Source organism: Thunnus thynnus, chromosome 7 (assembly GCF_963924715.1).
Source record: "Thunnus thynnus chromosome 7, fThuThy2.1, whole genome shotgun sequence".
NCBI lineage: Eukaryota > Metazoa > Chordata > Actinopteri > Scombriformes > Scombridae > Thunnus > Thunnus thynnus.
In genome coordinates, this window is record NC_089523.1 from 13,904,843 (window position 1) to 13,926,462 (window position 21,620).

Here is a 21,620-nt window from a genome sequence, read left to right on the forward strand (position 1 = left end):
AAATCTGAATCACCTGCTACTTGGGCAGAAGGCAGTCTATCCATCACTGCAAAAGGCAGTCTATGAATCACATTTAAGCCAAATCCATTTGTAACAGTTCCTTGTACCTTGGTAGGAGACAAGTGGACAAGTGACAACAAAACCTTTTGGCGTTGTTAGAAAGAGGTAATTAGGGGAAATTTAAAAGAAACCCAACCCTGCATGGTGAAAACAGAAGTCGGTAAGGTAGAATACAAATTTCTGGGGGTAAGCATCAGATGGCACTGACAGAACAAAGGAATTTGCAGATGAAGTCAGGTCGGACTGAAGGGGAGAGCGAGAAGTGGGTCTGGATTAACAAGATAATTATCAGGCACAAGGAAGATGCATTTAATCATTCATGTCTGAGGATTTCATGGTCCAGTCTCAACGGACAATGGCTATTGAGATTAAAGAGCGCTCTGTTTTACTTTTCCATGTGTACACACACACATAGTGCAGACGTACACATGCACGTATGATATTTGATCAACCACTCCTAGACTATAGGAAATGACCTCCAGCAGATCAATAACATGGAGCTCATACCTTATTTCTAAAGTGCACTTAATTACCTGAGGACAGAGAAAAAACTGCACACATAGTCCTCCACCTTCATTGGTGGAAACAGTGATTCATAATTTATCACCACCTATTAAATCTGTGATCAATTAAGACCACAGTGAATGAGGTGCTGGACTGGAACAACAGGCAGGACTCAAGTTGCAGCTGCCTTTAGCACAAAGTAATGTACTGGCAGCTGGCTACAGTACAAGTGAGTTATGACTGGTCTGGAAGAGGCGTTAGTGGTAAAGATTTCCACAGTTTAAAAATTCATGAAGAAATGGAAAAGCCATGAATGGCGCGGGCCCAGCCGTAAACAGTGTGATCAATGCTTGCAATGTGAAGGGCTAAATTTAGCCATGCCTTACACTCCGTCTCACAAGCCTGGTTTATCAGTATCATTTATTAAAATCTGTGACAGGCTGGACATCGCAGCTGCAGGGAAAAGGGCCTTTCTGGCTGCTCAGGAGGCATGAAATCACCTGGTGAGGGTGGGGATAATACAGACGAATAAACTCTGAGTGGGAATATCAATCTTAGGGAAACATCTGTCCTTAGCGAGGGAGAGAGCTGCTGCTGACTCATTCTCTCCTTCTGTCCCCCTCCTCACTGCTTCATCACATATAAACCCTCTTTCCTCAGCTCCCCTGTTTTTGCCCCTTTGGTTGTTTTTTTTATTTATTTTTTGCTCCCATCTGATATGGCCTGGTAATGTGCTTTCATGTTTCAGTAAAGATTTACTGATTATACAATATTCTTCATCCCTGCCAGAGAAGTGGGAAGTGGATGAACCTTGGAGACCTTTTTTATTATTGCGATATCAGTCTTTCTGCTGTAGTTTGTATGGTCATAACTTGGGAAAGAGAGCAATCATCCACCAACATTCAAAACATATTGCATGTCAATGACTGTTTGAAGCCCCTACAACAATTTCACAGCAGACAAAGGTTACCCACTTATCAGATGTTTAAAAACAGCCATCTTAAGAAAAATCAAGGTCAAAAATCTGGTATAATTTTCAATATTATTACATTAAACTGTCCTTTTTCCCCCTATTTAACTAGGATTTTTATCCTTAAAACATAAGTACAGTGGAAAAATAAAAGACACACAAGATTTTCTGCAAACATTTTGTGAACTTCTGTTTGAATCTTTATGACTGATATTTATTTTTCTTAGGCCACTAACACGTTAATGCATGGATGTCAGAGGTTATACAATCGGGGATGATGAATAGTCAATAGACTGAAAAATTTTAATAGAAGTTAAAAACTCTGCTGATGGCGGGTCTGCTCTGCAGAATTAATCAGCATAATAATATTGTAATAGAATAATAATAATATTGCTGTAGAAAAAACACTGACTTTGGCCCTTATATAAAAAGAGACTGTCCTCCCCAGAAAAACAACACAATAGTACTACATATAGTTATGTTTGAGTGACAGATGTCATTTAGTGGCCGTAGTAATTATGACCCAGAGCAGTGGTGCAGTACAGTATATATTTTCTTTATTAGTACAATTTTCCTTATTTGGAGGAGCTGGAGTTGATGGAGGCATTAACCCAACAGCAGACTTTGCTAAAGGACACTGCTGTTCTTGTTTCCAACTGCAAGTTGGGAAAGTTTTCTAGAATCCGTAACTACTATCGTACCCGAACTTTAACACTGTGGTTATTATTGCCAAACCATGATCTTTCCCTAAACCTGACCAAGTGGTTTTTGTGCCTAAATCTAACCAGACCTTAACCAGTGTTGTTACATCATAAAATATCATTTTTTAACAGTGATTTGTAATGGTTTTGGAAAGCACAGACAAATGATGTCCGATTATTGCCGATAGGGGTGCCAGATTAGGAAACACTCCTATGTCTCATTCTGGAGTGCACATGGTCAAACAACGTATTTGGTCATTTAATTTGGAGGACTTGTTGTTAGAAGAGATATTAGCGTATTTTGTATGTGAACCTGTAAACCCAGAACTACTTAAACTAGTATAGTGAATTCAAGTCATAACCAATCCCTCATAACTTACCTTGTCCAAACTCAAAACCAGAGCTAGCTGAGATGGTCATTTTTTACAATATAGCAGTGTGGACACCCTGACAGTGTAACAGTCAGTGTTTGCTGAAGAAACACTTTAACTGAATGACTGATGCTTTCTTAGAGTGTGTGTTCAGCCCAGTGGAAAGACTGCAAACACTGAATGAAAATACTCACAGTACATACTGTTGTTTGGATAGGATGGCCTTCCTCCACCTCTCCTTTGCTCTCCCTGCCTCCCCTTTTTCCCTTGCTAGAGATGACTTAGTGCTCCTAATCAGCAATCATTTGAAAGGTCATGAATGAGACGCCCATGGGAGAGACTGTGGGCTGAAAGCTAACAGTTTGTCCCAGTCAACTGGTGCACTGAGGTGGCAGCTCCTGAGATGTAGTTTAACGAAATTGGCTTGAGACCCCCTTCACTGTGGGCTACTGTTCCTCTTTTCACCCTTGCAACTGTGTCATGATCATTTTTGAGGCAATTATTATAAACAGAAATAGTAAGGCCATTATTCTAATTCTTTGATCACAGTGGGTCTCCACCTCTCAATTATTATCAAAGGAACTTAATAGGCCTTTTTACAGAGGACGCTTTGACAATTCACAGTAGCAAAAGCAAAGGTGTGAATAATAAAGTTAGTGACTGCTGAATTCCTTTTAGCTACTTCAGTTTCAGTGTCCTGGAGTTGTGCATGCTGGGTCACTGTCACACTGTCTTGACTTACTGTGACACTTAAATGGGGCCATTGTTAATGTCATATGTAACACCTTTGCTTTTCCTACTAAGACAAGTCACAATGTCTGCTGTGAAAAAGGCCTATGCCTCACGTGTTTGAGAGTTTGATGTTGCTAATATTACATATTTATGACATATGACATATATAACATAAGTTAATGTTTTGTGTTAATGCTTTCAATCGAGCAGACACATCCATATATTACAGCTTATAAAGAGCTATATTCAAGAAAAAACTGTGACATTTGGGGAAAGAATGAAACCACTCACTGGAGCTGATTAGCTTAACTTTAAAGCTCACTAATGAACACATTACATCTTGATTGTTTAATCCGTACAAAAACTCAAGTGTAAAAATGACAAATTGTATTTGAATATATTATTGTGCGCGTGACACGCGCATCTCACACAAGCTGTGCGGCTGCTCTAACCTGTTAACATAGGCACCGAAATGAAAAGCAAGAGGCTCCGCGATGCACACGCGCTGCTCACGCATCAGGTGTGTCCCAGGGGTAAAAATTCTGCTTTATCATTTGGAACATTTTAAGGTTATTAACCTGCTCATAACTATGCTCAGCTGTTGTGAAGCTGCTTTGTTTTTTTGAACAAACTAAGTCTCACACTGTGTTGACACTGCATTTTTCAACATGCTCTGAACTTGTAAAATCAGAATGCCCATATAGTCATGTGCAGAATGGCCTCAGAGCCAATCTGTGTGCAGAGATGCAGGGACAGATGGCTGAAGCCAGATTTACTCAGGCGTCCTACTGTCTACAACCACAATGTTGTCTCCCTCAATACAGATAACAACAGTGTCCATCTGATCCCTACAACCACACAGCATCTGCTCATGCATTCTGGTGTGTGTGTGTCTGTGTTTGTGTCTCTCTCTATATATGTTTATACAGTTGGTGTGTGTGTGCTTGTTCATGCACTTTGGTGTTGCTTTTGCATGTTCTATACAATATGTGAAGTATGATAGTATTTGTGTATACAAGTGCATATGTTCCTCCCTGCTCTCATATAGTTGAATGCCTTATTGTGATACCATCAGAGACATTCAAATCTATGATTAATGACAGACTACAAAAGTTTGAAAACCAACTTACAGAGGGAAATAGACAAGTGTAAGAGGGACAGGTGGGTAAGAGGAGAGGATGTGGAACAAAAGAAAGGGAGTTGAAAGTGAGATAGCATAAGCAGTGAATGAACCCCCATCCCAAAAAGTGTTTCTTACAACATTTTTGAAAAGCACTTCAAACACTCAATGAACATAATGACCTTACTACACTATAAAAAACAACAATAAACCTGAGGGTCATGTCCCCTGCTTACTTCAAAACACAGCAGCCAATTCATCCCATATACACACACATTTATAAGCAAACTCTACTGGCAGCCATCAGTGGGGAAAAAGACCCTCTCTGCTTCTAATGACCCTCGGTCCTGCTTCTTATTATTCCTGGTCCTCAATGTAGCCAGCCGGCGTACCCTGCAGTCACTTTGACATGACTATTTTTGTTATTAGCCTCCAGGTGCCCATACCATGTACACATATTAAAAGCTAAAACAATTTCAGCAAGACTTCTGTAAACAGTCTCTAAAATGTTCTTGCTTATATTGTATGAATCCAATTTCTGGATTAGATACAAGCGCTGCATTGCTTTTTAAAATGTATTCTGTGTTGGCTTAAAGTGTGTTAAAAAAAGGTTCATAAATATTTAAAGTCCTCTACTACTTCAATAGGCTGATCATCATTAAAACGTGTGGAAAATAATGGCAGGCACTGTGGTGACTCACAATAACCAGCTCCTTGGTCTTATTTTCATTAATAAAAAGGGCACTGTCTTCACACCACTTATTAAGCTCACCAATATGGTGGAAATATGTGGACTGAAACAACTGGGCTACAATTTTATCTGTAAAAGAAAAATAGAATTAATTTGTTTTATGAACTGTGTACCACAAGGGATTGTAAATATCTTGTTTATTAGAATGACCAAATTTCATTTACTGTCTGTGCAGCATAATCATAGAAAGAAGTGGGCAATAGAACATGAAAAATGGAATTAATGTATACAGCATTGCAATTACTTAAAAGTTATTTTTAAGTTAAGTTATTGGCTCAAGGGATAGCATTAGCAGTCAGTCCCCTGCTTTGGTTGGATGGGTTGATTGGATGGGTAGCCATGAAATCTGGTACAGTTGCTCCATTTTCACCACAGAATGATTTGTAACAACTTTATGTCTCATCTAGCAGTCAAAAGGGCAATTTACCAAGTTCTTTGATTTATTGCAAATATCTGGAAAACTTAACACTTTCCCAACAGCCTCAGCTGGACTTTGCATAAATGCACAGGTTTAAATAACATTAACGATGGCTTAATTCCATTAATTGTCCCAGTAAGTCACATCAGTGACTGAGCATGCACAATACCAGATCCCTGGAACTGGCCCATCTAAATGCAATGAAGTCTTCATAAATGTTATTAAGACCACTTGTGCTTTTCCTGCTTTGACAATTCAAAATGTCTGTGTGAAAAGGGTCTATTAGCAAATGTTAGTATGCTAACAAGCTAAACGGAGATGGTGAACATGGTAAACATTATACCTGCTTAACATCATCATGTCAGCATTTAGTTTAAAGCACCACACAGAACTGCCAGTGTGGCTACACACTCTTAGGGACAGATCAACTGCAGCTTTTGCGCCTGTTTTTTCAGATACGCATATCTATCAAACAGACACGACAGGCTGGAGTTGCAATTTGTGTGATTGTCTGCGAGATTTGCCTCTGTCCTCATTATATATGCATTTAAGGGAGGATTGTGCAAAAAATCAGAGGAGACATGTTAACAGAGGTTGCACAAATATATAAATGACAGTATGAAGTTGTCCAACTCTAACCTATTATGAAGAATACGGCTGAAACGCCTCTCGATTAAAAGTTACATTTTGATCGATACAGCTGTCTATACAGCATAACACCGTTGGCATTGCGTGAGCAGCATGTTACCAAAGCAGCAGCAGCAGCTAGTGCTCAGTTTGTGTGCCTGGATGCACTCAAGCACAGAGAGTGTTGTCAGAGCCCAACACACACATAAAGTGAGAGTGAAACGTTACATGGCCTGTGGAGACTGTACTAATTAAAATGGAAGCATATCTGTTCCATCAGACGTGTGAGATGAATGACTGGAAAATGTGGCTTAAACACTTTCTGCGTACACACAGCATAGTGTCGGTTTATGCTTGATCAGACGTTTGTGTGATGTGTTTTCCAACCATATCGGAAATTGAAAGTGTTTATAGTTGTTCAGTAGGCTACATTCAGAGTAAAAAGTTGGCCAATCACAGCATGAAGTGGGTGTGAATGTCAGATTGTTGTTTTGGAAATTTACAGAAATGGCAAGAGGAGACTCTGAGCATGGATCCCTCCCTGCGCCAGTCAGTGAGACTGTTCTTCTGTCTTGGTCTTCCTCCATCAGACCAGATATTGTTCTCCAGCCTCTTGCCTCTTCACAATTTCACCCTGGTGAGCCTCGCTTCACTCACACGGGCAGTTTGTTAGAATGTAATAGATGAGAAAGGATTGTGAAATGACGATATTGCAGCAGAGGTAATCACAAAACGGTATATCACTGAAAACACCAGTTAAATGTTTATTCAAGGTTTCTTTTCCTCACCCACTCCTGACTGAGACCCTTGGTTTCAGTCTGATTCTACAATCACAAATGTTATTGATGTCATTGCACCCAATAATGTAGAAAGAAGATGTAGAAGAAAAGATCTCCATGGAGAAATGCCACGCTGGTAAGAATAGAAAAAAGAGAGTGTTGAAAAGCTGAACACAGGTGGCAAAAAACAAATCTCCATCCCTATGACATCTATAAAAATAGACTTTGCATTTATAATTTGGAACTGAGAATGCAAGGCGGTCCTTTTTCTCTGACATCATCGCCAAAAACAATAATAATGCACGCTCCTTGTTTGCTACTGTCGACAGGCTAACAAACCCTCCTGTGTCAGTCGCCTCTGAACTTCTGTCTACCAGGGCCTGTAATGAATTTAACTCCTTCACGGACAAAATTGAGAAAATTAGACAAGCAGTCAGTGCCTCCATATCAGGTACAGTATATGTGTTGTCCACGTGTCGACTTAAAATCAATTCAAATACCATAACACAATTTTATCCAATCAACCATAAAAACTTGGAGCACATTAAACAACATCTGAAATCCTCCTTCTGCTGCCTTGATGTTCTGCCAACAGGCTTTTTCAAAAATGTTTTAAATTGAATGGCCTCAGATCTTCTATAAAGTGCAGTTATCAAGCTACTCTTAAAAAAGAACAATTCCTCTTAAGAAATTGATCAGACAGCTGCAGTTGATTTCTGCTGTTCGAATCCTCACTAAGACCAAGAAAGTGGATCACATCACTCCAGCTCTCAGATCTTTACACTGGCTTCCTGTCTGTCAATGAATTGATTTCAAAATACTAATGTTGGTTTATGAAGCACTGAATGGTTTAGAGCCCAAATACATTTCTGATCTGCATAACCATCCAGGCCTCTCAGATCATCTGGGACAGGTCTGCTCTCTGTCCCCAGAGTCAGAACTAAACATGGAGAAGCAGTGTTTAGTTTTTATGCACAAAATATCTGGAGCAAACTCCCAGAAAACTGCAGATCTGCTGCAACTCTCAGTTCTTTTAAAGTAAGGCTGAAGACTTTTCTGTTTGCTGCTGCTTTTGATTAATTTCTTGCAATGCACTGTAACTTTTATTCTTGTATTTTATCCTATTCTATTTCAGCTTATGTTTATTTTCTATTCTGTTAACTCTTTAATAACTATTTTATTATTGTTTTAAATGTCCTTTTATAATGTGTTCCTTTTGCACTGTCTTATAGCTTTTAATGTTTTATGTAAGGCACTTTGAATTGCTTCGTTGAAGTGTGTTATACAAATAAACTTGCCTTGCCTTGCAACAGCCACTCCACTGGCCTGGCAAGACCACTGGGGATAGTAAATGTAATACAGTCTCGTTATTTCTCCCTCCAGCTGCCACCCTTTTCTTTTCTGTCCAGCAAGAAACTGTATCGCAGCTTCCATGGACACACAAATCACACTCACACTGTATCTGATCTGCTGCTAAAGTTTCCAAACAGTTTCCTTGACCCCGGTGGTAAACTTAGAGGTGTGATGTTGGCACAACACTCATAACTGAGCCTTTCTCACCTCCCACCATCAACTGGAAAAGTCAAAGTCACTCTTTTTGTCCCTCTGCTAAATGCTATAATCTTTTTTTTTTTTTTACAGAAAAAAAAGGGTTTGCAGTAGAGTGTTGAAATGAGTGCAGCAATACAGTCTGTAAAACCAAGAGCTTAAAGAAAACTGTTTACTACCAATAAAGAAATACATTCTGTCTAAACTGATCACTCTAACACTGCTATACTGCTTAATATCCAAGTTCTTAACCTTTTATGTATCTATTGGATCTACATAGCTGTCTGAAATCTGATAGGTGGACGATAGACGTGAAAGAAAGTGAGTCAGATGGAAGATGGAGGAAGGGCATGGAAGCTGAGAGAAGCTAGATAAAGTGATGGCAGCGTGGCTGGAAGGCGCAAGCCCATTAGCATTGTTCTGCTTAATGGTGAACTCATTCATGCAAAGAGAGAGACAGAGAGGGAGATGGAGAAAGGGGGGAAAAAGAGACAGAGAAAATCATTGCTGATTTACACCTGCTGTTAGAAGCCCCATCTTCTCTCTGATTAGTCTACTTCAGACACAGCCCCCTGAGCACTGATTACATGCTTACACCATCAGACACCTGCACACCAGGCAACAACGACAGCTCTGCTTACTATACTTCCATGAAGAGCCCTTGATTTGAGACTGTTTCAGAGCAAGCAAGTACACTGACTTTAATACCAGTGGCTATTTCCCCAAAGAATTTGTCAGCTCCTAGAACAGCGAGCCGGAGTGTCATACCATACAATGTGGGATCACTGCCAAGTACGACTGTTTTTCTGTTCAACTTGACATTAGACAGTGTAGATTGATATAAATGTGCTCAAAGTTTGTGCGCAAAATGCTTGACTCAGGATTTTAAGCTGCATATACAACAAGAGTGCTGAGTCCAGTCTAGCTGGTGGTGTTATATCACATACCGCTCATCTTTTACTTTGGATAGGTAAGCTTATGCTGTCTTATAGATAGTAGGGTTCCACAGGTTAGACTTTAACACGCTGTAAAATATGGGTTTATGGTAGATGGCGGGCAATGAGTGGATAGCCAGCAAATGCAATGAAATGAGTGTACCTTGTAAACACACACACACACACACACCACATGCATCTAGTATTAATTTTTTATTATTTTGTTCATGTTGTTGTTTCGTTTGTGTTACTGTCCTGTGTCATATGTTCATGTGAATCACTTATCACATTAAATTTGTGTTAATCACATATCTTGCACTGAATAAAGGAAAAAAATGAAATTTAAAAAAGACCAGTTAGGACAAATAGACCCACATTAACACCTGTGCACACATACAATTCGTTGTTCTCCTAAAGTACAGTTTGACCTACAATTATCTTCTGCCCTACTTCACTCTGTCCCAGGTTATTCAGCCAGAATAATCTCAGTGCATCTGAAGCAGGTGTTCCGGTTGCCCTTCACCATTTATCACCTCTGTCCTTCACACTGCTCCCTTGAAGCCTGTTCTGAACATTTGCATGATGCTGCTGTTCATGCTGATGTTCACCCATGGAGTGATGTTTATATTTTACAAGGAAAGGTCAAGGTTTTTACAGGTCAAGTGTTGTTTCTGCTTAATATTGCCTTCAATCTCAATTTACATTTGAATCAATGGGTAATGCATTGAGGGATTTCCATATCTTGTCATATCCATGGTTGGATTAAACACTACAAGAGGTGTCCTTCCATGGCAGCCATGACATTCAGCTGAAACCCCACATAAGTTTCTGTTGCTTCCCACTGCTGAGCATATGCATTAGTCTCTCTCTGGTTTGCCTGGCTGACTCCTGGCCCACATGAATGATACAAAAAACTCAGACAAACATTTTCCCCACAAAGTACAAACAAATGACCCGCAGCAGCACATTATTCTAATGTCAGCTGCTGCCAATGTTAAGTTACCAACAACAAAAGCTCCTCCGCCTCCCCTCTAATGTTAGATAACAACGCACGCTCTTTTCACCATCTGTCCCATTTATTTCTCTGTCTGACTCCGGGGTCGTGGCACCTGTTATCCAGGCCGTGCTGCTGAGACATTGGTGCTGTTGCAGATGATGAGGTGTCTCTCGGAGGCCTGTGCTCTCTCAGCAGCCTGGCATCCATTAGTGCTTTATGACCAGCTCTCTGGCTCAGCAGTCCCAGTGCATGCAGAAGTGCTTGCCTTTTCATTTTCCTCTCTCACTCTCTCCCTAACCTAAGTCCTTGGGGGACACTGACTGGGGCCCATATGATAAATTGCAGCAATTAAGTATTGTAATCACCCCCCAACTGGATACAGATGTTAATGAGGTAGAGCAACAAAGTGTGCCCCCATGTGGAGGGGAGGAAAAAGGCTTTAGTGATACCAGGGATGGCTATTTCTATGCGTTTAGGGTGTAGTGGAAAAGGGTGATGCATGCAGCAACAACAGAAAAATAGAATGAATGGATTTTGCAATTAAACAACTGAAATTTGAGAGGCAGCACAGAAAGGTAAAGTGGATTCCAGCGTTAGTCTTTGTATAATAACAGATGCCAGAGTATCCACTCACTATGTATCAGTCAAAGACTTTTCACTGATCTACAAAGTAATGTTTGAAGAAGTCCTACAACTCATAACCTGGAGTTTTTTTGTTTTTTTTTCCCCAATAGGCTGCACACATTTCTCTATAGAGTTCACTTTTTCAAAACTCATCACAGAGTCAGCACAACAGCAGAGAATGTCGACTGAACTGTGGATCAGTTTTTAGTGCTTTGACACAAAATGCACCCAATTACCACAAACTGTGAATTTATGGCACATGTTCTTATAGTACAACATAACATGAAATTACTGTGAACTAGACTACAATTTGCCACATTTTGCTTCATCTTCAATCCCATGCAAAATTTATGACCACCAGCCATATGATGATGCCCCACTTGGTTGCAATGAATGCGGAATACATACTTGGACATATCTTACTTTCTTCGTAGACTCACATCTTTTTGGAGTCAGATCATTTTTTCTGTTTTTTAAATCAGTTATTCAGAGCGTCATGCTGTACTGCAGTAAGGCCTGGCTCAGCAGCCTATCTGAGAAACTTAAAACTAAACTATTTAATCATAAATCCAAATTTTGATTACTGGCCAACATTTGGCACACTCCTTTCAAGTAGCTCACAACAAGAGCATACTCAGACTTGCTTATAGTATCTCTTCTGACTCCTTGCATGTTTTAAACAGAGAATACCAACTTCTTTCCTCTAATAGGCAATTTAAAGTCCCTCAATTTAAACACAACAGACAGAAGAACTCTTTAATACATGATAATTAAGTCATATCGTATCATACTGTATCTATGGAGGATTGTCAGGTCTGCAAAAACTATTGATCAGGCGCATTGCAAGCGAGGACATAAGGTGTGATGTGGATGAGACCAAATGCAGAAGACAGAGTTGACTAGTGCTGCTATATTTCTATATTCTGTAGCTACATGTAACTACAGTGAATATATACACGTTTGATTTGTGTTGCATTACTGGGATTAATTTTGTTTAGGAAAATAAAAACTGCTGAAGCATATTGCAGCATTTCTGATTCATTTCTGTAATATATACTGTAAGAGACAAGAGATTCATTTGTTTTTGAACATACAGATTAACATGCACTATGTGTAAGTGCTGCAGGCCTCTGACCGCTTGTTCTTACAGGTTTACTTTTCAGTCAACACATACTGTAGCTCTCATCATTTCTTATTAAAAATGTTGCACATTTTAGCTGCAGAGATGATATAGCCAGGTGTAATGTTATAACTGCACATGGTTGTGTTCGATCAATATACTGTACATCTACAACATAACATTAAGAAAAGAAAGTGTTGCTCTTACAGCTCAGTAAAGGCCCGCAGCGCCATGAACAGTGATGACAGCATCTTTGATCTGATTCTCCGTCCACGTTCCTAATTTATTGGTCCGGGTTCTTTACCTGAAACACACAAAGATAGTTGATTGGATAAGAGAGTTCATACAAACATACACACACACATGATATCAGTATGAGAAGGCAGGAACAGATGGCTGCCTTCTTTTGCAACTTTCTCTGTCCAGCAGTTTTCCTGTGCGTCATCTGGCAGGTGTTTCGCTGTGGCACTGTGGATGTAAGCGATTTAAAGCACAGCAGTATGTCTCCACCTCTCCATCACACACTGTACAGGCACACGCAGAAGAAAGCATGTGCATTCACCCACACACACTACAAAGAAAGGGAGACAACACACACACACACACACACACACACACACACACACACACACACACACACACACACACACACACACACACACAATGAGTCTGTAGAAATGCATATATGGAATACCTGGGTAGTTATGATAATGTTAACAGATCTTGTGTCTGATGCGAATGCAGATAACTGAACTGAACTATTTTGCATTTTAACACTGATCCACAAAGCTGAAACGAATTACTATTATTACTACTTATTAATATTTTTCATACCCACAATACAACCAAAATAGAAAAACATCATAATTATTATAAAGAGAAGAAGCTGCAGTTATTAACACAAGACAAAATAAAGATAACGAAAAGCAAACTCATTTAGCAAAGTCAATCAAATATTTTACTTTATAGTAAGAATTTAAAGCTTCTTGCTGTTTGGAAGCCAGCTGACATGTCTCAGGTTAGAAATCAAGTTTTCATCTACAACATTTGGCTCCTGGCTTACAGACTGATGCAATAGAAAGGGTTTAGTTGCTGTAGAGTTACTTCTCTTCACCACATTGATACAATTTTCACATCAAAACACGTTAGATACTGTGTGCTTTTTATGATTCTTGTATGAATAACATCAGCCTCAGACTTTTTAAGCACCTTTAATTTTTAACTTAATATCCCAGCCCATCTCTCAAAAGCACATCTTCTACAATTAAGCCAGAATCCCTTTCATTTACATCATTTCATATGTTAACATATGCTTAAATGGTGTGTGTTTATATATATATATATATATATATATATATATATATATAGCATCCATATGGCTTTTATACCATGACCATATGGTCATCCCACTCTGTGTCGGAAGTCAGAGGACTGTGCTAGCATGCATCATGCCCCAAACACTTACTGTCTGGGATTTTAACTGAGTCAGTTGTGTTTCAAATCTGAAATATTACTCTGTAACCTAAAATATCTGCAGCTAAATAATCAACGATCAAAATATGTAAATATAATGTAAATTGTAATGTAATTAATTGTGTGTTCAACAGTCAGAAACTCAGGTAATCTGCTTCATCAATACTGTGTGATGTGGTTTGATCAGATATGATTAACAACATAAGCTCGTTTGAGTCCGGCGTGGGACCTTTGCTACATGTCACACCCATCTCCCCTTGTTTCCTGTCAGCCTCTTCACCAATAACTGTCCAATAAAGTGCAAGCAAAGTCTTTTAATACCTACTAACTAATACAGTACTTTGAAGCTGATTGAGAAATATGTTTTTAAGGCCTTTAAATGTGATAGACATGCTTTTGTTGTGAGTAATGAAAAAATGATTCTAGTAGCAGTTAATTTATTTTAAAATGTAGATAAAGAAGTAGATAAAGACTGATTTTTAACATTTGGGAGAGCTGTTGGTTAAAGTTAGAGCCCCAATCTGCACATTATACATTACAACTGTATCCACTAATGTGTGTATCTTGCAGGAGGACATGTACAGTATCCACTCTGGCCTGGAGTCAGTGTTATAAAGAGCCTTTGGCGACACTGAGTGCAAAGCACACAGACTCCGGGGCATTATAGTTACTGCTCAATAATTAACATCAGTGGAAGCATTTCAAGCTCTGGATACACATGAGCTTGTAAGCAGAATACCTTACAGCGCCTGTGATGCTATCAAAGCAAACCCACTTCATAAGTTGTTTTTGCACAGTGATAGTGGACATTTTAACGCTTGTGGTGTTTACTCTTAAACCTCCTTCTCCTCTAACATTTGTAGTTTGCATTCTGAAACTACAGCAAACTGTAGAAAAAAACATACAGTAACGTCTTTGCTTCAGTTTGTCAGTGTGATAGCAGATTACGTGGTTGTCACAGTGCTGTGATGAGGTCATGGCAAGTTGTAATGAGGTTGCCACATACATTAATGAAGTTATTGGGCATTTTAATGAGGTCAGAGCAGATAATGATGAAAGAATTAGACATTATGTATATGAGATTAACTTAAGCATCAACAAACACACACACGCACACATTAATTGCTTCCTGTAACACAATAAGGCCACATCCTCTGGATGATTGCCGAAGAAGGATATAAACTTGATTAATTCTCATTAATGCATTTTATCCAACAGCAAAGTGTATTAGTGTAACACATGCTGGGATTTGAACTGAGTCGGTCTGTGGAGCATCATCAGGTGAAAAACCTGTAATCTACAGTAGGTGCAACATAAGGAAAGATTAGCAATCATCAATTACAGTAATTTATATGTTAAACTGTTAGGACAGGTACAGTACAGTGTGTTGGAGGCAACATGTATGTCAGAGATGAGTAGATTTTGGTGTGAATATTAAGTGAAAGTAAAAAAGACAGCAGTGTGGACATTAAATGAGTAAATAAAAGAGTGCAAAACACAAACAACATGCAGTAATTGACCAATTAAAGTGTGTATAGGATCCTGTTTACTTTGGAGCAAAAAAGTTATCCCAATGCATTCTCCAAATGTATAAATGCACTGTATGTGGTCTGACATGACCCAGTGGGTAGACCAAAGGCTGGATTACCAATTGCACAAATTTGGCAACTGCCTATGAACTCCACAGGACGCAAAAGCTCCCGGCTTACTTTGTGTCCAGTGGTTTGTGCTAATCTAATTGCAAATTTCTTTGGGGAATAGACTCCACTAAAGCACACTATTAACTGACATGATACTAAAGTCCCTGTGTCAAAATCTAGTTTCAAAAGACCCTCATTATTTCTGTTTTGTGCTTACATATGTGCTTGCATATCCTTAAAATAACTTGTGATCAATCAAAGTACAACCCAGAAAATCTGGGGCCAGGTAGCATTCCGGCACAGAAAAACTGCACGTATTGTGCAGAGAAGGGGAGGAACTGGGGGTTAATTGGAACCCAGCAGCTCCAATTTTTGGCTCGCAGCTCCATGAAAAGTTAATCTGGCCCTGAGTATAGAACAAAATGCTTTGAAGCTTTAAACAAAAAAGCAAACACATGTGTTACATCATCAGTGTCCCTTTCTCCAGATGATTACTGCCTAAAAGAGAACAGTATTGCACACTCTGTAATGTCACCATCAGCATTCGGGGTTCAAAGAGAACATATTTTCAGAAGAATATGCCTTATTTTCACTTTAACAATGATGGGTGATGGTGTCACGATGCATCTATGTGCTCTCAGCAGAAAAATCACTACTTCTGCAGCCTGTTACAAACACCTCAGCCTCATCAGACAAGACAATCAGAACAAAGACAGCCAGGCTCTTTAAAAAAAAAAAAAGATTTGATTTGAGTGGAACATATATATATATAGATAGATAGAAAGGGAATAAGAATTGATTTGCCTTGTGTTATCAATCCCTGTATTTTTCATCTCCTGGTGTCTTTCTCAAGGACACTTCATAAAGAGGAGTCCATGTTGAATGTAACACTGTGTGATCTTGTTTCGGTCTGTTTTGCCTCTGCACTCCATCCTGGCCAACAAATACAACAGAATAAGGCGTGAGGAGCACTGTCTTTACTGTGAAAGACATGAAGCAGGTTAATCCAGGTGACAGCTTTGATGTCTTATGGATTCGAAAGATTATAACTTGTACAAACTTTCAGCCTTTCTTCCTAAATAGGTGGAAATGGAGAGGCAAGCTCCAAACAAGATGACAAATGAGTCAAAGCTACAGCACACGCTTCAGACTTTCTTAAAAGAGGTGTATAAGGTCTCAAAGCAGAGGGGTTATGGGTGATTCAAAATGCTTCTTGTGAGAGTGGAGATAAACATCAAGAAAAGCAATCTTGCTTTGATGGCTACTCCCTGATCTTATCCAGTGTCCACAAGCACTTAAAAGGTTTGGGGAGGAAGATAGAGCAACATTAAAAAGCAAATTTCAAGACCATTTCATTAACCTCGCGCTCCCTCCTTCTCTATCAGTCTTTTCAGTCATTCCAGATTGACGCTGGAAGGGCATTTCATGTCAACAAAGACTGAACATAAATGCAGATGGACAAATACACTGACGAAGAGAGAGTCCTAAGTGAACTTGCTTTGGTAGCACGCACTCTGTAAGAGCAGAATATCCCTTCTTTCTGAACACATCTAATAAGCACAGAGTAAGAAGGTGTGTGTTTCATTATCGCTCTCATTTTAAGCTACTACATCTCTCTGAAGGGATCATTAGAGGCAGGAAAGCTTTGGGGCCAGAGGGGCTTAAGCTACATACAAAAAAGCAAAGTCGATCTAACTGCACACCTGCCATTAAATATGACAGACAGCTTGACTTGGGCACTGTAAGGTAATCAGATCTGTCAAAATATGACCTTTGCAGAATAAAGCAACAGAATCTGTATCTCACAAATCTTCAAATTACCCCAGACAACACACCTCATCACAAGAAACAAATTAGTGTAACCTCACTATGTGTCAAGGACATTTTAATAAACAACATAACAGATATTTTTGCTTTGAAAACTAGTAAACAATATAAACCCAACTGGAACTCTTTTGTTCCAGTGCAGCATACAAAACCATTAATAATAATGATATATTCTGCCAGAGCTTTAGAGACGACAACTTCATCTTCCTGTTTTGCCTGCTTTACAATAGTTTTGTGCGACACTATAAAAACTGCCATCCAAGCTTAATTTCAGGTAGCACATTTTCTACCTAAAGTTTAAATATATTTTAATCCAAGTGATGCACTCAAACTGATCTCTCTTATTATCAAGTTACAAAACTTCTTGTAGTTTTGGCCATTATTTTACTCGGTTATTCTAACATTGAAAGTAAGTACTGATATCTGGGAACAATATAGTGCAATTTTATTGTCCAGTGCATCTTCACAGAACAAAACATTATTAAGATGTGGAATACTAGAAAAAAAAAAGGTAACATGTTAAACAATACATAAGCATTAGTTATTTATAAAACATAGGGTGCTCTCCAATGTGGCAAGAAACAAGACCCTTCATATGATCATATTGCAAACAAGCAAAAGCCCTCTATTTAGAGATAAAGTTGAAAGTGATAATAATCAAAACAACAATAATCCCTCATTAGACAGAAAAACTGAATGCACACACCTAGGCCGGGAACAGTAGGTAAGAAGCTGAACCAGGAAGTTAGTCTGTAAACTATATTTACAACAGAGAATTTGGGTAATAATTTTAACTGGTTGTCTTTGTTTTTTCTTCCAAATAAGTTTGGCTATCAACCAGCAATTATCATAGGGATATGATGTAACAGGAATAATGGCCAAAACTAAGAAATTAGGATCCAAGTAGTCATAGAGCAAAATGATCTTTATTATAAGTATTGGTGGTTTTTGCATACTGTTGAGAAGACCAGTCTTGCCCAAAAGTACACTCACACACTACAAAAATACAGCAAGGTTGTGCATGCTCACTTTTTTTTTGCTTACATCTGTGCGGAGATAAAACACCTGATTCTTCATGACGAGACTACACAAATTAAAAGACAGAATCCTCATACAACACAGTCAAGATTTAAGAATATCGACTCCACTTGCCACCCACTACCCACTGCATAATATAGCTTTTACATTGCATATTGTTTTTCACAGGAAGGTTAATGTCAAACAAAGTTGATGAGCCATTTCACTGTCTGAAGCAGTCTCCCACAATATTGACACATGCTCTCATTCACGTCATGAGTTTTCACACATCACAGCTGTGGCAGCCTTTCTGTGTCTCAGGTGTTATATTGCAGTGGCGCAACAGGACACGCTGAGAAGAAACAGAATGGCAACTAACTCTTAGCATTAGCTTTAACATGCTTGGGGAACCACACGGGTGGGATTTGCCACATGGGACGTCTACAGTTGATGCTAAGTGTACAGTTTAATGTTCATTTCACAGTCGCTATATTTGACTTTTTTGTAATTTATAACTCATTTGACACAATCAGTAACATCATGATGTGGTGAATACAAAGAATCTACTTTGTACTGCCATAAAAATTCACACCTAAGATTCATGTCCGAGTGATCTGGTCTGAAGAGGATGACAGAGAGGGCTTGAGGCGGGCTAAATGGGGCCACTGTGTCTTTCAGTGAGCATCATTTGTTCTGCTTTTTCATTAATTGCAGTGAAATCGGGATGGCAGCTCAGCATCACATAATCAGCCATGCAATGCTTCCGGCAGTTTTTGTGGTAGCTGGTCTACAGTGTGGCACCAGGTCTCTCTACTGTACCTGCCTGAAAGAGTCATTTCTCTTTTCTCTGCTCCCTTCTCAAAGTGACCCTAATTTTCCTGTCTTTATGATTGAATTGATGGAACAAAGGAAAAGAAGAGGAGAAACGGGAAAAAAGAAATCATGGGAGCAGAATTAATCATGTGTGTGTTAAAGTTCACTGACATCAGCAGCAGTGACGAAGCTCCCCTCTCTATGTAACCTCTGCTGACTCAGCTATTCTATCTTCATTAAGTCTGATAATCTTCATCCTTCCATATTGCCTCCTTTCTCCCCCTTGCTAACATTTTCATATACACTGCCATCTGTGCGCTGTCTCACTTGTTCATTTCTCACTCCATTTATGTGTTGTGTAGTTGTTCTTTTTTTATGGCATACTTAAGCTCATAAACCACAAACACAATATTTCTACACACAGAGAGCTGCTACTTGAATAAACTCGACAAGGCATCACATCACCATCAGTAGAATCAGCCCTCTACTACTATTTACTCTACGATATTTTCTACTTGATTAATACAGAACTGACAGCTCTGCAACTTCCACACAGTACTACGAGAAAATACTGTGATTACTGTCTGAAAAAGGCCATTTTAGCTCCTGTCTCTTTAAGGCTCCACTCTGTTCTGATTGGCCAGCAGCTCCTGGAAGCTGCCCCTCGGCAGACATCCGTCAGCCCCTGAGGTTACGTCAACAAACCATGAAAAAAACTATAGCAGTAAGATTTCACTACTTTTTATCATTCTTCACTAGAAATGTCAACTTCTCAAATACATCCGTACATGTTCGAGCCAAAATCAGATAACACAACACATGGAAATCCTTCGCCACAAAGGCTACGAAATGGATAAGCCAACATCAGCTCGTTGGCAAAGTAGAAAAAAAACATCACAAGCAAAGGTTGAAGCCCTGGCTTTTGACTTGCAGGGAGCATTTCTACATTTGTTAGCATTTAGCATGCTGGCTCAAGCATTTAAATGATTACCATGCCACTTCATGTTCGGGCAGTTACATGCTAATCTAATCCTTTCTTTTACTCATTCAGCTGTGGATTGCATGCTAAAATTAGCTCAGTATCTTCTCAGGTTGTCAGTAAGTGACAAAGTGGCTCCAGGATGGAGGCATGGGGTTTAGAGCACTGGGGAGATGGTGACAATGCAAATAAGTCATCAAGAGGGATAACCTCTACTTGGGATCCTGTCACTGTTTGGAAGAGCATGCCAGTATGTGTCTGTGTGTTCTGCTTTTGCTTTCACATTTTGTTGTGCAAATGTGTGAGTAACAGAATGACAGAGAGGGAGATGAAGAGTCTCTTGTTTGTTCTGTGAAAAGCTGTTTGTCGTTACTCCTCTGACTCGGGAGTCCCGGGTACTGTCTCTCACTGGTGTTTTTGTTAAAAGCTTATAATTGGTTCCCAGCTGCAGAGTGACTGTGGAAATCTTATAAGAGAGACACACTGGCTAAAGTGACAACACTGGATCCACAATACTTCTTTTCATTACTGCAATGTGGGGACACAATGAACAACAATAGAGTGACCACTGGTTTCCCACCACTAGAAGATATTGTAGAAGGTATAGCAAAACAAAAAGGACATTTTTCTTCAGCTCCATAGATTGCTTTACAGCCAGCTAAAATTCGTGGGTGAATAAAAAAAAAGACAACAGATATGTATGTAAGTATTAGATCCAACTATGACTGGAAAAATCAAAAAGGAGGCAAAAACAGACAACGTGACAACAGAGGTCAAGGTAAGGTGAGTTCTGAGTTATGGTACACGCTCTGTGATTTCACCTTGGTGTGAGTGAACAGTTCCAACAGTCAACAAAAGCCCTGCGGAAAAGCAAAAAAAGGAGAGGTGGAGGAAGGATAACGCTGGAGGGAAGGATAGGTGGAGGGCATGGACAGATGCACTGACATTTCAACAGAGTGTGTGCTCGCTCTGCCCACAGACACTGCTGCTCCTGGCCGCCATGTGCATTGGTGTGGAATATGGACAGGCTGCAAATGGGCACATATTCACAGAGCAACTTAAGGTAACTAGACACAGGCAAAGTTTTGAAGAAATAGCAGCATTGCCCAAAGCCAGTTTTGGATCTCGTAATTGGCACCACATCATGGATGACATTGCATGCTTCAAGGAGTTCAGACATGATGTAAATGGCGAGTGGCAACTGTATCAATGAACATGCACCATCCTCTGCTGGGAGTGAGGAGCATAAAAATATCCAACATAAGTAAAAGAAGAGATCAGTGTTGGAACCAGTCTGAGATCTTATTTGATTGGTTCTTCACTGTTCTCTACTGTGTTTTGTCCACCCCAGCCTGTTAATGTTGCAAAGCTGCTTTATGACAGCTGGACTCTACAGTGCAAGCATTTTTACTGCATATGCAAGTTAGTGTGTGAATATGAAAAATAATTTTGGTGCACCAGTGCAAGTGTCTGAGTTCTGACACTCATATTAGCAAAATGCAGAGATTTGCTAAACTCTATCGCTAAAAAATATGTTTTATCTCTCTTTTCCATTTCTTATTAGCAAAGAGCAGTGTGCAAAACATTTATGTAGCAGCTTCTCATTTTTTAGCT

At 39.4% G+C, this 21,620-nt stretch overlaps 1 protein-coding gene across 2 annotated transcripts in view; it reads right to left on the reverse strand.

Moving 5' to 3' along the window:
- Window positions 1–21,620, reverse strand: part of sphkap (SPHK1 interactor, AKAP domain containing) — a 130,378-nt gene that overhangs the window by 41,925 nt on the left and 66,833 nt on the right. For both annotated transcript variants that reach the window (XM_067594468.1, XM_067594466.1), the window contains exon 3: window positions 12,465–12,561. In XM_067594468.1, the coding sequence (XP_067450569.1) occupies window positions 12,465–12,508 (44 nt within the window). In that variant the 5' untranslated portion in view covers window positions 12,509–12,561. The remainder of the gene's footprint in view (window positions 1–12,464; window positions 12,562–21,620) is intronic.